Source organism: Epinephelus moara, chromosome 9, assembly GCF_006386435.1.
Source record: "Epinephelus moara isolate mb chromosome 9, YSFRI_EMoa_1.0, whole genome shotgun sequence".
In the NCBI taxonomy this organism is placed as follows: Eukaryota; Metazoa; Chordata; class Actinopteri; order Perciformes; family Serranidae; genus Epinephelus; species Epinephelus moara.
In genome coordinates, this window is record NC_065514.1 from 34,257,200 (window position 1) to 34,271,008 (window position 13,809).

At 43.2% G+C, this 13,809-nt stretch overlaps 1 protein-coding gene and 1 long non-coding RNA gene across 2 annotated transcripts in view; one reads left to right on the forward strand and one right to left on the reverse strand.

Moving 5' to 3' along the window:
- Nucleotides 1-1,263, reverse strand: part of slc25a25b (solute carrier family 25 member 25b) — a 32,405-nt gene extending 31,142 nt beyond the window's left edge. Inside the window, exon 1 of the mRNA XM_050052404.1 lies at nucleotides 352-1,263. Coding sequence (XP_049908361.1) covers nucleotides 352-699 — 348 coding nt within the window. The 5' untranslated portion in view covers nucleotides 700-1,263. The remainder of the gene's footprint in view (nucleotides 1-351) is intronic.
- The window catches only part of LOC126395185 (uncharacterized), a 523,086-nt gene that overhangs the window by 261,244 nt on the left and 248,033 nt on the right, over nucleotides 1-13,809 (forward strand). The gene's annotated exons all lie outside the window — the stretch shown is intronic.

Genomic DNA, 13,809 nt, shown 5'->3' on the forward strand with positions numbered 1-13,809 from the left:
TGTGTAAAATGAAGTAAAGGTCTGTCCCATATAGATGCTTGTCCCTAATATAAGCCTATTGAGTTCAGTGATTTCAGCAAATAATAGCCCAGGCTACTAATTAAAGATTTACAGTTTTGGCACTTACCCTGCTGATGTGGTGTTTTCTTTATTTTCTTGTGCCACCGTCCCTCACTGTTACTGCCCCTTGTTACTTATCTGCTTTGCTGACTAACACCCACTTATCTGTTAAACTGTCTGTTCTCCTACACGGAAACACTAAGACAGAAATTTGGACAGCAACACAAGACAGGACAAATTACACAAGAAAAGAAAGCCTCATCCATTTGAGCTGAAATTATGTCCACTTACCATGAGCTCATGTTCAGTGCGATGTACCCCTAATTTCTTCAGGCCAATTGTCAGGTCGTTGATACAAATGCCTCCATCCCCGTTCACATCCAGGACCTGGAACAACACTTTGAGTCTGTGCTCCTGCTCAGACCCTCCACATATATCACATGGATTCGCTGAATGACCGGGGTCCGAGTGCCAGTCGGCAGCAACGGGATGTAGAGGTACTGGTTTAAATGGGTCTACGGTGTGCCCGCCTCCGCCTCCGCCACCCGGGTCGACTCCCCGGTGGCTCTCACCCGATCGACATTGGCAGAACACATCACTGAGCAAGGGGGGCATCAACGAGCCCTGCTGGTGCATCATACGTGTCCGGTAATGTTCGCCTCAACAACTGGACACACTACAGATACACTGTCAACCGGTTGAGAACTTAGTCAAAGAGCACTTGACTCCACCGTTATATCTCGAGCCGTTACTACCACGTCACATGTCCCTCCATTTCAGCCGGCACTGAAAGGAAAAGCTACCAGAAGCCGGTTAGCTTACAAACCAGGCTTTTTACCACGAACACATTCTCGGGCTTTACCTGGCACGAAAACGGTTATTTCTCTTTAATTTCTCTTGATAAGTAAGGTCAGCTACATACCGTTTTCGACGTAACGTAGAACTAACCGAAATGTTATAGATGCCGGTGAAACGATAAGAGGATCCTGAACTGTCAGCGTCTTTATCATCCGTTAAAATGACTTCACAGCATCGAAGGTTACCGTTTACACGGGGCTCGTGTATTGCACTTCACGAAAAACAAGGTTCCTGTTTGAAGACCGTTAAGAATATGATGTTTGTTTCGATATTTAAGTGCCGTTAACTTGCCGACTGTCAAGAAAAGAAACGTATGTGGCTCCGGGAGCCGGGTGCGCCAGAAATCTCGCTGTTCAACGCGAGGTTACAGTGTGACTACATTAAAGGTTCAGATATTTGGTATTTAGCCTTCAGGCCTGACAGGTGTCTACTTTCTAAGACAGGACGAGCCCTTCAGGAAATAATCCTTGAAAAAAATTGACGGAGCATAGCTTTTATGTACATTTCAGAAAATGCAATAAAAGTTTGAGAATAATGAACCAACATACAAGAAAATTATATGAAACCTATTCACACAAACCTGCTGATGGTACAACACACTGGCGCCACCTTTTGGCTAGCCAACCTTACAAATCAGAGGTACAAAACTTCTATACAGTCAATGGGCACAGTGTATTCAAAAAATAATGCGATGGAAAATCCTGTGACAATTTCATGATATAGGGGACTGCTCATTATTTATGAGGTGGGGGCTGGTGCAAAACAGGGATGGCATGTCAAATATTTTTAAGATCTGCAGAAAGACTTATTTATTTACTTATTTATTTATTAGTGTGGGGGAGATTTTTAAATTTTTAAATACCATCTGAACCCAAAAAGCCGCTGGCAGGCTTGAAAGGCAAAATCACAGCACTTATCGTAGCCAGACTTGGGGAAAAATACACATAATGTGCATGGAATGCTTCTGTCAGGAAATATAACCAAATGTAAGTAAAAAATGTGATATTTCATCAAAATCACTTTATTCTCCGTGCAAATATTGCCAAATAAACTGTTAAAAAAATAATAAAAGAAATACAAAATAAAAAATAAATTAAAAAAAATATTAAAATTTATAACAATGATGCAATTTGGATTTTGCTTAACCCTGACTCATATTTAACTACTGAAAGCTGCTTTTCATCCAACTTGAGTCAATATCAACAGTACGGGTGGGACATGTTCTCCAACATACTGCATCACAAGAGGATAAGGTGATGAGCATACCATATTCATGCACAATATATTTAATAAACAGATTACCTGAATTTGTAAAACTCTAAATATATAGAGATGTGCCATTATTTCATTGCTATTTCCTGCAAGTGGCAGCTTCTCTTAATTTAGCTCTCTAAAGTTTTGCAGGTGTAAAATAAATTCAGTGAAGTAGTTTAGTCTTTTTATATTTGTAAAAATTTAGTCCTACTCTGTGTCTGATGATGTAATACTGATATTTTTGTATTATTTAATGAAGGGTGGGCAAATTCTCTCATGAGTGGCTCTGTAAAATATAATAATACCAAATACATCTTGCCCCCGACATAGGAAGGGGTTCTGAGCAGATCCAAAACCATAAAGCTGTTTGAGTTGTAAATACTACCAGAAGAGAGAGAGAGGGGGGGCCCTCCAACAAAGTGTTGGGTGGAGAATGGGCCCTTATGAGTGCTTGCCACCTTGGAAATATGTTTTCAAAGAAGAACTCTCATTATATGAAAACTGTGCCATTTGCTTTATAAGCCCTTGAAAAAGGCAAACCCATCTTGTTTTTTTTACTTTTTTTGTAAAATAGTCAATACCATCATTATAAATGATTAAATTGTTGAATAAAACTAATAATTTCTCAGTTTCTTTGGTATTTTCAATGATATACACATTGCTGGGTAATATGTATGTTACTGTTATCCAATGTCAAGTCTCTGATCATGTCAAGATGATATGTGCACGTTAGCCCCATCATAATAGCGTGCACTGGGGCCCGTCTTAAGTACCCTACGCCACTGCCTACATCAGAGAGTTATTAGAAGAGTTAACAGCAGATAATGTTAGGCATTTTGGTGGTCTTTCCCCAAATGAAGCTTATGGGCACACATTATAAGTCATGGTGTTAAATGCTGATGTGAGCAGGCATTTACTATGATCACTTACTTTACCTCTACATTCACCCTTCCATAACAGGAAAGGTATGACGAAAAGTGGAGTTCCGAACACAGCAGCACCCACTCTGCCTGATGGAGAAAATACAGTCCCTTAAATTGTACAGGCTTGTTCATGAGGATTAAAAGACTTAGAGGGCACAGAGCCAAAACCAATAAGCAGCCTTCACATGTGACAGGCAGCGGTCACATCAGAGGTTCAGTGTAGCAGCACAAGCAAACAGTCAAGTGGAAAGGAAAGTGGGGAAGTTGTTCAATAAGTACAAAACCAGTAAAACTTTGAGTTAGTTACAGAAGTTATGTAGTACCTATTGTAACTGAAGAAGCAGTAATACACTGTAAACCCCAATCCATCCATGACAAAAAAAATTTAATGTAAAGTCTATACTCTTAGAAAAGATTTCTGCACACTTACATCTATGCAGTGTTACTTTTACATGCCTGTCAACTGTTGCCTCATGTGTGCTCTGATGAGTGCCTAAAACACTGAAAGGTCAACAATAAAGTCAAACACTGCATAGATGTTAGTGTGCAGAAATATTTTCTACCAGTTTGGACTGCAAACAGATGACAGCTTGATTGACAGCTGTCAGAAGTCACAATGACAGATGACAGCACACTCAGGTGACTGATGACCAGTCGATGAGTAATATAGGGAATATTAATTAATTGAATAAAATAATTAGAAATATAACCAACAACAAAAGGGCATAAGTATTAAATAACAATAACAGAGAAATGTAGAGTTTCTGTAATTTTACTATCGTGAATATGTTAGAATTTGCAGTGAATTCTTTTTTGCAAATTCTCCTGCCCTTCCTCTGGTTATATAAGTCAGTCTTTCCAATGCAACACAAAATGCCATCTCTCTCACCCGCATACTACCACCATATACTACTTGAATGTATATCTATTTTTCTCCAAGAAAAAGCTGTCATTCTCCTGGCCTGCAGGAGTCCAAGGTCAATTAAAGGTATCAGTTGTGAACTAGTAACAAAGTTCTTTGGATATTTGCTCAATACACACAATTGCGCCTGGTGAGGTACCTTCATTCCAACAATCTCAGATATAGTCTCAACAACTGTTTTCCAGTATTCTTGCAATTTTGGACAATCCAATACACAGAACAGAGTCCCCTTTCCTTCTAAACATTTAATACAAGTGTCTGGGAAGTCAGGGGACCAACGGTTCAGTTTGATCAGGGTAATGTAAGTTCTCACTGATTGATTGTTTTTGAGCTTTAAAGCATACCCTCTCCCAACCAGTCTCTTCTATGTCTTTTTGAAGATTTAGTCTCCATCCCTCAAGCCTATCAATAGTAGACTCTGTATTATATTTTATCAAAGCTTTATAAAATAAAGAAACTTGACTTCTCCCTCTCAGGTTTTTGAGATTTTCAAGATGTAATAAACGTGGTTCAAATGTTTAATCCGTATGCTTGGATAGTATGAAATGCTTCATTTGTAAAAATTTAAAAAGTGTTTTAAGGGCTATGGTATTTCTTTCTGACACAACTAATCAAAAGTAAGAATGTTACCATCCAGATAAAGGTCCTCTATTTTCCGTGCACCTTTGTTAACCAAAATTTTGAAAGCACCATCCACCCTTTCTGCCCCGAAATATGTATTGCCCCATATAGGGGAGAAGCAAGAAATAGAGGGGGTATCCCCAATATGCTGATGCACCTTACACCAAATGTCAATAGTGTTTTTGAGGAAAGCGTTCTCTGTTGGTCTTGTCAGATTTCTTGGGTCTGCAGAGTATAGATACAGCTTATTGGGAGGTTCGTTATTGATGCCCTTTCAGTATTTACCCAGGTTGGAGGATTCTCCATTAAAAAATAAAACATTGCAGAGTGAAACTGAGCAGACCATTAATACCAATTCAAGTTTGGAAGTCATAGCCCTCCTCTTTCTTAAGGCAGGTAAAGCAGCCTGTGTAAACATTGGTGACGAGGGCCATCCCTGGCGAGTAGATTGTTCCAAGATTATTAGTTTAGAAATTATATTATTTGTTAGGACAGTGGCTATCAGGTTTTTATATAAAATCTTAATCCATTTAAGAAGATTATTTCCAAATCCAAATCTAGAGTGCCCTCTCATTTTTGGCTGGGTGCCAAGGCCACGTGGCAGCTGTGTCTCCGCCTTTTGGGTCTTATGGCAGTGGTGCCATTGGCTCTTCTACACATGCGCTTGGTCCAGTACTGCGTCACCAGGTGCTCTCTACAGATGTGTCCCTGGAGGGGTGGGGTGCACTCCACGAGGGCAGGGGCACCAGTTGGGTCTGGAGCGCCCACTGGATGGGCCAGCATATCAGTGTTCTAGAACTGCGAGTCATTCACCTGGCCCTCCAGGTTTCTCCCGAGTCTGCAAGGCCGTCACGTGCTAGTAAGAACTGACAGCACAGTGGCAGCAGCATATGTCAACAGGCAAGGGGGCCTGGGCAGAATAGCACACAGGCTGTGGACCTGGGCATAGACATGGTTCCTGATCGTCAGGGCTATTTACGTACATGCCCAGATTGGTGAACCAGGGGGCGGACCTACTCTCCAGGGGAGGCCCAAGTCCAGGGGACTGGAGGCTTCACCCAGAGGTGGGCGGGGAGATCTGGCATGACTTCGGTAGAGCAGTGGCCAATCTGTTCGCAACCAGGGACAATGCCCATCGCCCACTGTTCTTTTCCTACTGTTCTTACCATCCATTTAAAAAGGCTATTTCCAAATCCAAATCTAGGCAGGACATGAAATAAATATGGCCATTCTATTCTATCAAAGGCCTGTCGGGCATGTAGCGACAATATTGTTGTATCTTTAACGTCAGATTTTTCATGAATTAAGTTAAGGACTCTTCTTTTATTATGAAACCCTTGGCATTTTTGCACAAAACCATGCTGATCACTATGAACTAAATGTGGTATATATGGGTCTAATCGATTTGCTAGAACTTTGCAGAGTATTTTTATATCTTATTAAACTAATTGGTCTGAATAACTAACACTCTGTGGAAGGTTTATCCGGTTTCAGGATCAGTGTTATCGTGGCCAGCCTTAAAGAAGGTGGGAGAGTTCCATTTTGAAAGGATTCGTCATACATTTTTAGGAGCAGGACAAGTAGTTTTTCTTGAAATGTTTTGTAAATTTGCTTGGCAGACCATCAGGCCCTGGCACTTTTCCACGGTTAATGTTTTGGATAGCCTGTGAAATCTCTGATCAAGATATATGTCTCGTTCTTTAGAGGCTTGATGGCATTCAGATCTAAATAAGGATTCCTAAAAATCTCTATAACTGTTATTGATTTCCAGTGGGTCTGCTGTTTGGTTTCCCAAAGAGGTTATTATACTATTAACTGCTCTGTCAGATTGTATTTTTCGCCAAGCCAAAGGTTTCCCAGCTTTCTCCTCTTGATCTTAATAAGATTGTTTCAACCACATTAAGCTTCTTGCAGCTGTGTCAGCTGATAATTTGTTACATTGGGCTCTCCGAAGTAGCAGATCTCTTTGTTTTGTTCAGTCTCCTCCCATATTTGCTGCAGAGAGTTCGGAAGGAGGAAGTGCAGCTGACCCTGGTGGCTCCAAACTGGCCCCACATGACATGGTTCTCGGAGGTGGTGCCTCTCCTGGCCAGAAGGCCATGGGAGCTTCCTGTCTGGCGGGTCCTCCTGAGTCAGGTGCAGGGGGCCCTGCTGCATCCCTTTCCACAGGGGCACAGATTTTGGGCCTGGCCCTTGAGAGGGCTGGTCGGCTAGGCTTGGGACTTGCGCAGTCAGTTGTTCAGACCATGCGGAGTGCTCAGGCACCGTCTATGAGGGCTACATATTCTCACCACCGGGAGCTCTTTGCATCATGGTGCACAACTAACTGGATCGATGCACTGACATGTGCAGCCCCAGAGTTGCTCTGATACCCGCAGGAGCTGTTTGAGGCAAAAAAATCACCTACAACCCTTAGAGGTATGGTGGCAGCTATCAAGGCTGCTCATACAGGTAATTATAGGCTTGCAGATGGTGACTACAGCCTCATCTCTCAGTTCCTGAAGGGTGCACAGAGGCTTGCACTGCGCACCAGGACACCAACCATTCCTCCGTGGGAACTGGGTCAGGTGTTGGCTGCCCTGAAGCAGGAACTTTTTAAGCCTCTGCAGTCAGTCAGCATTAAGAAGCTGTCTCATAAAGTGTTTTTTCTCTTGGAAGTGACATCAGCCAAAAGAGTGGGGGAACTCCACGCTCTGTCAGTGGATAAGAGCTGTTGTTTCCTGACGGATGAAGTTGGGTTCATATTGCGTCCAAACCCTGCATTCCTGCCAAAAGTACTCACAGACTGTCATTTGAATCAGTCAGTGGAGGTGCAACCCTACAACCCCTCCAAGGAGGGTAGTGAGGGTAAAAAAGACTCAAATCTCTGTCCTGTTAGAGCCCTGAAGGTCTATGTTTGGCAAGCTGCAGCGTTTAGAAAGACAGACCAACTCTTTGTCTGCTTTAAGGCCCAGTGCCAGGGCCAGCCGGTGTCGAAGGCTAGGCTGTCTCACTGGGTCGCAGAGCCAGTTCAGCAGGCTTACAGAGGGGCAGGCATGCCAGTACTGGTGGGTGCGCGAGAACACCCAACACGAGGTGCAGCTACCTCGTTGGCCTTGTGGCAGGGTGCTTCCCTCTCTGAGGTCTGTGCACCTACTACATGGTCAAGTCTATCCACATTTGCCAGATTTTACTGCCTGAAGGTGGCTGCTGGCACCTCCGCATGTGCTGAGTGCCACCACACAGTTGGCCATGTAATTCCATGCCCCTGAGCAGGAGGGGCGCCTTACCCAGCCAGAGTGGTGTTGTATATCATTGTCAGTGGCCTGGCAGCAGGCTGGCCAACTGAGCGGTCTTCCTGCACCCAACCCCTGCATATGGCTGGGTTGGTCGTGCTTATGGTTGTGTCTGGCACCTGGGCATTGGTACAGTGACACACAGCGTCTGCGGTGTTACCGTCCGTTGAATGCGCAAGATGTTGTACATTTGTTTGTAATTCATTCATGTTTTTTTCGTTTATACACACCTATTGGGTATTTTCTGTAGTTAATGCACCTGGTGGCAGGGACGTCTCATTTGAATACCAGGGGAGGGCTTGTGTACCTGCATCTGCTCTGCCTCCTGGGGCCCCTCATGGTGTGTCTTAAAGGGTTCCCATAGTTACAATATAACTACTGGGTGGGGAGATAATCTCAATACAATAGAGAACGTTCAGTTACTTTGTAACCTTGGTTCTCTGACTGACCATGTAAAGTGGTGTGTCTTAAAGATCATTATTTTCCACATCAATAACCCCAGATGGGGATAATTTCCCATGGTTATGTTATAACGTAATCTCCTCACTCAGAGAACCAAGGTTACAAAGTAAGCAAATGTTAATTTCCGTGAGGTCTTCAACTCCTTCCTCCAGAAGAATTTCTTGTGCATCCTAGGGGAGGTTGGGGACATGGAATCCGGGTAGTCCATGTTCCAAGCCTATATTGTGGAGGCGGCTGCTAGGAACTGTGGTCAGAAGGTTGTTGTTGGCGGCAACCTAAGAATCCGCTGGTGGACACCAGCGGTGAGGGATGCCATCAGGCTGAAGAAGAAGGCCTTTCGGGTCTGGCTGGCACAGGGGTCACCTGAAACAACAGACAGCTACTGGTTGGCCAAAAGGTTCTGCAGCTGTGGTGGTTGCTCAAACAAAAAAACATGTGTGGGAGGACGTTCTGGCAAACTGTTAGATGCCTCAAGAAGAGAGAGCAGGGCTTGTCTTAGGCTGTGCTCAGAAGAGAAGATCTGCTGATCTGAACTGGGGATATCGTCAAGCGATGGAGGGAGCACTTTGAGGAACTCCTGAATCTGGCCATCACGTCCTCTGTGGAGGAGGCAGAGCCTGAAGACTTGGGGGAACTCTTGCCCATATCCCTAGCAGATGTCGCTGAGGTAGTCAAGAAGCTCCCCAGTGGCAAGGTATTAGGTGTGGTCCCCATTTTCAAAAAAGTGGACAAGAGGGTGCACTGTGTTTTGTGGACTTGGAGAAGGCTTATGACCGCGTCCCTTGGGGAGTCTTATGCCTGGTTCACACTACACGACATTTCAAAATCGTGCCATGACTTGGCCGACAGACATGACAGACTACACGATGGTCCACACCACTCAGTTCGATCAGTCACTCAATTTTATTTATAAAGCCCAATATTACACATAACAATTTGCCTCAGAGGGCTTTACAGCATACGACTTCCCCCTGTCCTTTGGACCTTCACAGCGGATAAGGAAAAACTCCCCACAAAAAAACCCTTATACGGGGAAAAAAAAATGGTAGAAACCTCAGGAAGAGCAACTGAGGAGGGATCCCTCTTCCAGAACGGACAGACAATCATCCCTGGTCATCTTTCATGACGTTTGTGATCACATAAGGTTATTCTTGTCATATCTTTATTATTACTACTATTATTTCAGTCACTGTGACTGTTCATCTGCCAGCCGAAATGTTGTTGTAGTAACGTAAAAAAGTGCCACCAGATGGCAGGAGCTACAATTGAACTACCTTACGCAAACATGCAAGTCACTGAATCCTCCACAACAAATTCCTGCAAAACTTTCACAATAAAAGCCTGTTTAGAAAATGAAGAGATTCTCAACAGAAGTTGTAAGGGGCTTTTAATTTTATACAGATACAGGAAGTGTTGAGTTTGAAATGATGGTGCGATGCATTAACTTTATCAAGGCAAACGGGAGTGAAAAAAAGTAAAAATATCCAAATACAGAGGGAATAATAAATAATAGCCCATTTATAATGTCGTCTGTTTCAAATTAAGCTGTTAGCCTCTGCAGTTGTGGGGAGTAAAAGCCCTACCACTATTTTTTTAATTCTTCTTACTTTATGTCCATCTCCATTATGAAGAAATAACATTGTTTGCTAGCTTGATGCTAATGTCAGTACTCGCCAGGTGCAAGTGGCTCTGCTGTTTCACGCCATCATTTTTTCCTTTTTTCTCTATGTGGTAACATCCAGAGAGGAAATATCAAAAAGCCTGGGGTAATGTTGTCATACATTTGTCTACGGCAGCAGATCGTTCTGTGTTACTATTGGTCAAAGTGATGGCTGTGACGGGAGAAATCGGGAACAAGAAAAAGAAAATCAAACATGCTAGACCTTCAGTTGGAATGTCATGAGGCATCCCAGATGTGGCATCGGTTGTCATCTGTTATGATACACTACACGAGATGACACAATGGATTATCGCGTATTACACTCATTGTCGTTCATGATCCATGCCGACACCGTACATCGCTGCATTGGGCTATAATCGGGCTGATATCGTGTAGTGTGAACTAGGCATTATGGGGCGCTCCAGGATTACGAGGTACTGGGATGGCTGTTATGAGCCATCCAGTGCCTGTATGACCAAAGTGAGAGCTTCGTCTGCATACTCAAACACGTTCTCGGTGGGTGTTGTTGGCCTCCCCCAGGGTTGACCCTTGTCACTGATCCTGTTTGTGATACTTATGGACAGGATCTCAAGGTGCAGCCAGGGGGAGGAAGTGGTCCGGTTTGGGAACCTCAGAATTACATCTCTGCTCTTTGCAGATGATGGGGTTCTGTTGGATTCATCACACTTTGACCTCCAGCATGCACTGGGGAATTTAAAGTTGAGTGAGTGAATCAGGGTTTAGGATGTTACAGTGATGAAAAACTTCCTCAAATACATCCAACTTTGTATGTATGTATGTATTTGCATAATAATGAAGACACACAAGGATACAAGCCTGCTATAGGAAGAATGGGTTTCACAGTGCATTAGGCCTAACAGGTAACAAATACTGATACTGTAACTTGTCTAATTACTCCATGTGCAGTCTCTGCTGTACTTTCAAAGTACATAAACCGTTTCTTCCTTTACTGAAAATGTCCTGAATAAAGAAGGTTTGCATTTTCCCTTTGTAGAGATCCAGGGATTTACCAGATCAGGCAAGGAGAAAACTATTACTGCAAATATATATAACATGAAGCTGTAATACTGAGTGCATATGAAAACCGAAGTTTCTTTAAAGCCGCTACAAGGAACTTTTAACTGGATATGCAAAAGTCTCTCGTTTCTGCTGATGTCTGTGCGTGACCTACAACAGCAAATGAGACCATCGGTGTGAAGATAAGCTATTTCTATATAGTGTATATCCATACCTTTAGGAAACTGTGTCCGGGTCCGCCACAGGTCACTTCCAGGATGAAGCGATTTACGGCACTCAGACGGCAGACTTCATCTTACCTAGCTGCTTACATTTAATGACTCTTATAAATAGTCGCTATTCCTCCTCATCGACCCGACGTCCGCAGGGAGTTAAAATAGCAGCAATCATCGGGTAAAACGACCCGACGTCCGCAGGGAGTTAAAATAGCAGCAATCATCGGGTAAAAGATCTGTGAAAGCACTGGACTCACCAACAGTCAGCCATGTCTCAGTCACACAGAGAAAATCCAATCCTCGGGAAGTCAGGAAATCCTTCAGGATAAATGTTTTATTCGCTAGCGATCTAGCATTTACCAGCCCAATCCTGGCAGGAGCTGGCGGGTCCACGGCTTTAGCTGTCCGGGGAGCCACACACAGAGGCCGCAGGTTGTGCAGATTCACCCCGCGCCAGCGGGGACGAGGAGAGCAGGGGCCGCGGGGCTGGAACACCTCATCCGAGCCGACGACAGGTACCAGCCAGGCGTCGACGGGGTCCAGCGAGTGCCGAGAAATAAAGAGGCGAGGCACTGCTCCATACTCAGTCCAAGAAGCCGTGAAAGTGCTCGCCAAACAGGCCTTCAGCCTTACCAGCCGACCGCTGCATTTACCCCGGCGGCGGTGTTGCTTACGCCGGAGAGGTGGAGCTGGGGCGCGGCAGAGGTGAGCTCTGTACATTTCTGTGAAATGTAGGCTTCATTCCAGCAAAACACTACCGCTTTTGTCCACAGGGTCGCCAAAATCAACTCAAAATGAAAGTTCTTTGTAGGGGCCTTAAAGCATATACATTTTTCAGGTGGCTAGTTTAATCAGTGACGGTGCAACATACATTATGTAAGACTTTTAACAACATCAGATAAATGTAGTGTGTAAAAGTCACCTTACTTTCACTCACAGGATTGAAAAGGACACATATATCTTTCATAATTACACCTTTGTTTCACTGTTAGTAGGAGAACTATGGTGGCTGAAAATGCAAAAATGTAAAAATGCTAATGGATACCCCACCGTAGGCTTATCCAATGTTAAGAAAACGGTTACTCTTCCTGTCTCCTAAGTGTGTGTGGTTAGCTCTCCCTCCAATCAGAGCCTGTTCTCCCTCACCCCCCCCTCCCCACCACCGTGTTGAACAGAGGCTCTGTGGATGTCTGTGTATGCGGATCGAGAAGCAGGTGGAATGAAAATACATTCTTCCTATTATTGCAGCCTATTGCTGCACAAAGCTGGGGCATTTTTTATTTATTACTAGCGGTAAATAACTGTTTGTAAGCTAACTGTGATTTTACCGCCTGTTTATCAAGATCACGAGATCTCGCGAGAACTTGTTTTCTGAGACGGACAGGGCTTAAACAAAGTTAACTTTCTCTTGATCTGTGCGGATGAAAAATGCAGCTTTAGTGTCAGAATATTGGGAAGATGTGTGGCTTGTGGAAAACGAACCCAATATTTACTTTAGTGACTACAGGGTGAAAGAATTGACCATAAATTGTGATCACGTTCATTTTCCTCATTGACGACAATACATTCAGAGCTGCCCCAAGTCTCCTACGGGGGCGTGGCGCTGACGTCACTGAATCAGGAAGTGAGCTGAGTTGGGTATCTCGCTTCATCCAATATCTCTGCCTAGAGCTAGTGTAAGATTTGTCCGCTCTGGGCTACTGTAGAACATCATGGCAGACTCTGTAGGAGAGGATCTGGTCTGTATGTAGATAAATGGCTCATTCTAAGGTCAGGAAAACACAACTCTTATTTTCAAGTTTTTTTTTCAAGTGATTATAAACTAATGAAAACGTAGTTAGAAATATTATATTTCATTTCTGCCAAACACACTTGACTTTTAAATATTTCATCAATCTAAAATTGAAAATGAAGGCCATTGACCAAAACTGTCCTTCCTCATCATTAGATTTAATTTACATCACTTCAAACAAAAACCACAACACAATCCCAGAGAGTTTTAAACAATTTCCTTGGCTCAAGTAGTTGGAGAACTTTCTCAACACATAAAGGAACACTTTCAGTTCATCACAATCATTTACATTAAAGATCACCAAATGTGGAGGTCCATTATTTTCACCTGGCGGAAGGGTGTGAAAATTGTAATCTGAAATGTAACTACTACTAAAGTGGTCAGGCAAAAATGTGGTGGAGTGAAAAGTAAAACATTTGCCTCTAAATGTATGGAGGTTATTATAATAAAATGAAAATACTCAAGTAAAGTACAAGTAGCCTACCTCAAATTTACTTACTTGAGTAAATGTACTTACAGTGGTGTGAAAAAGTGTTCGCCCCCTTCCTGATTTCTTACTTTTTTGCATGTTTTCCGCACTTAAATGTTTCAGATCATCAAACAAATTTAAACATTAGTCAAAGATAACACAAGTAAACACAAAATGCAGTTTTTAAATGAAGGGTTTTATTAATGAGGAAGAAAAAAATCCAAAGCTACATGGCCCTGTGTGAAAAAGTGTTTGCCCCC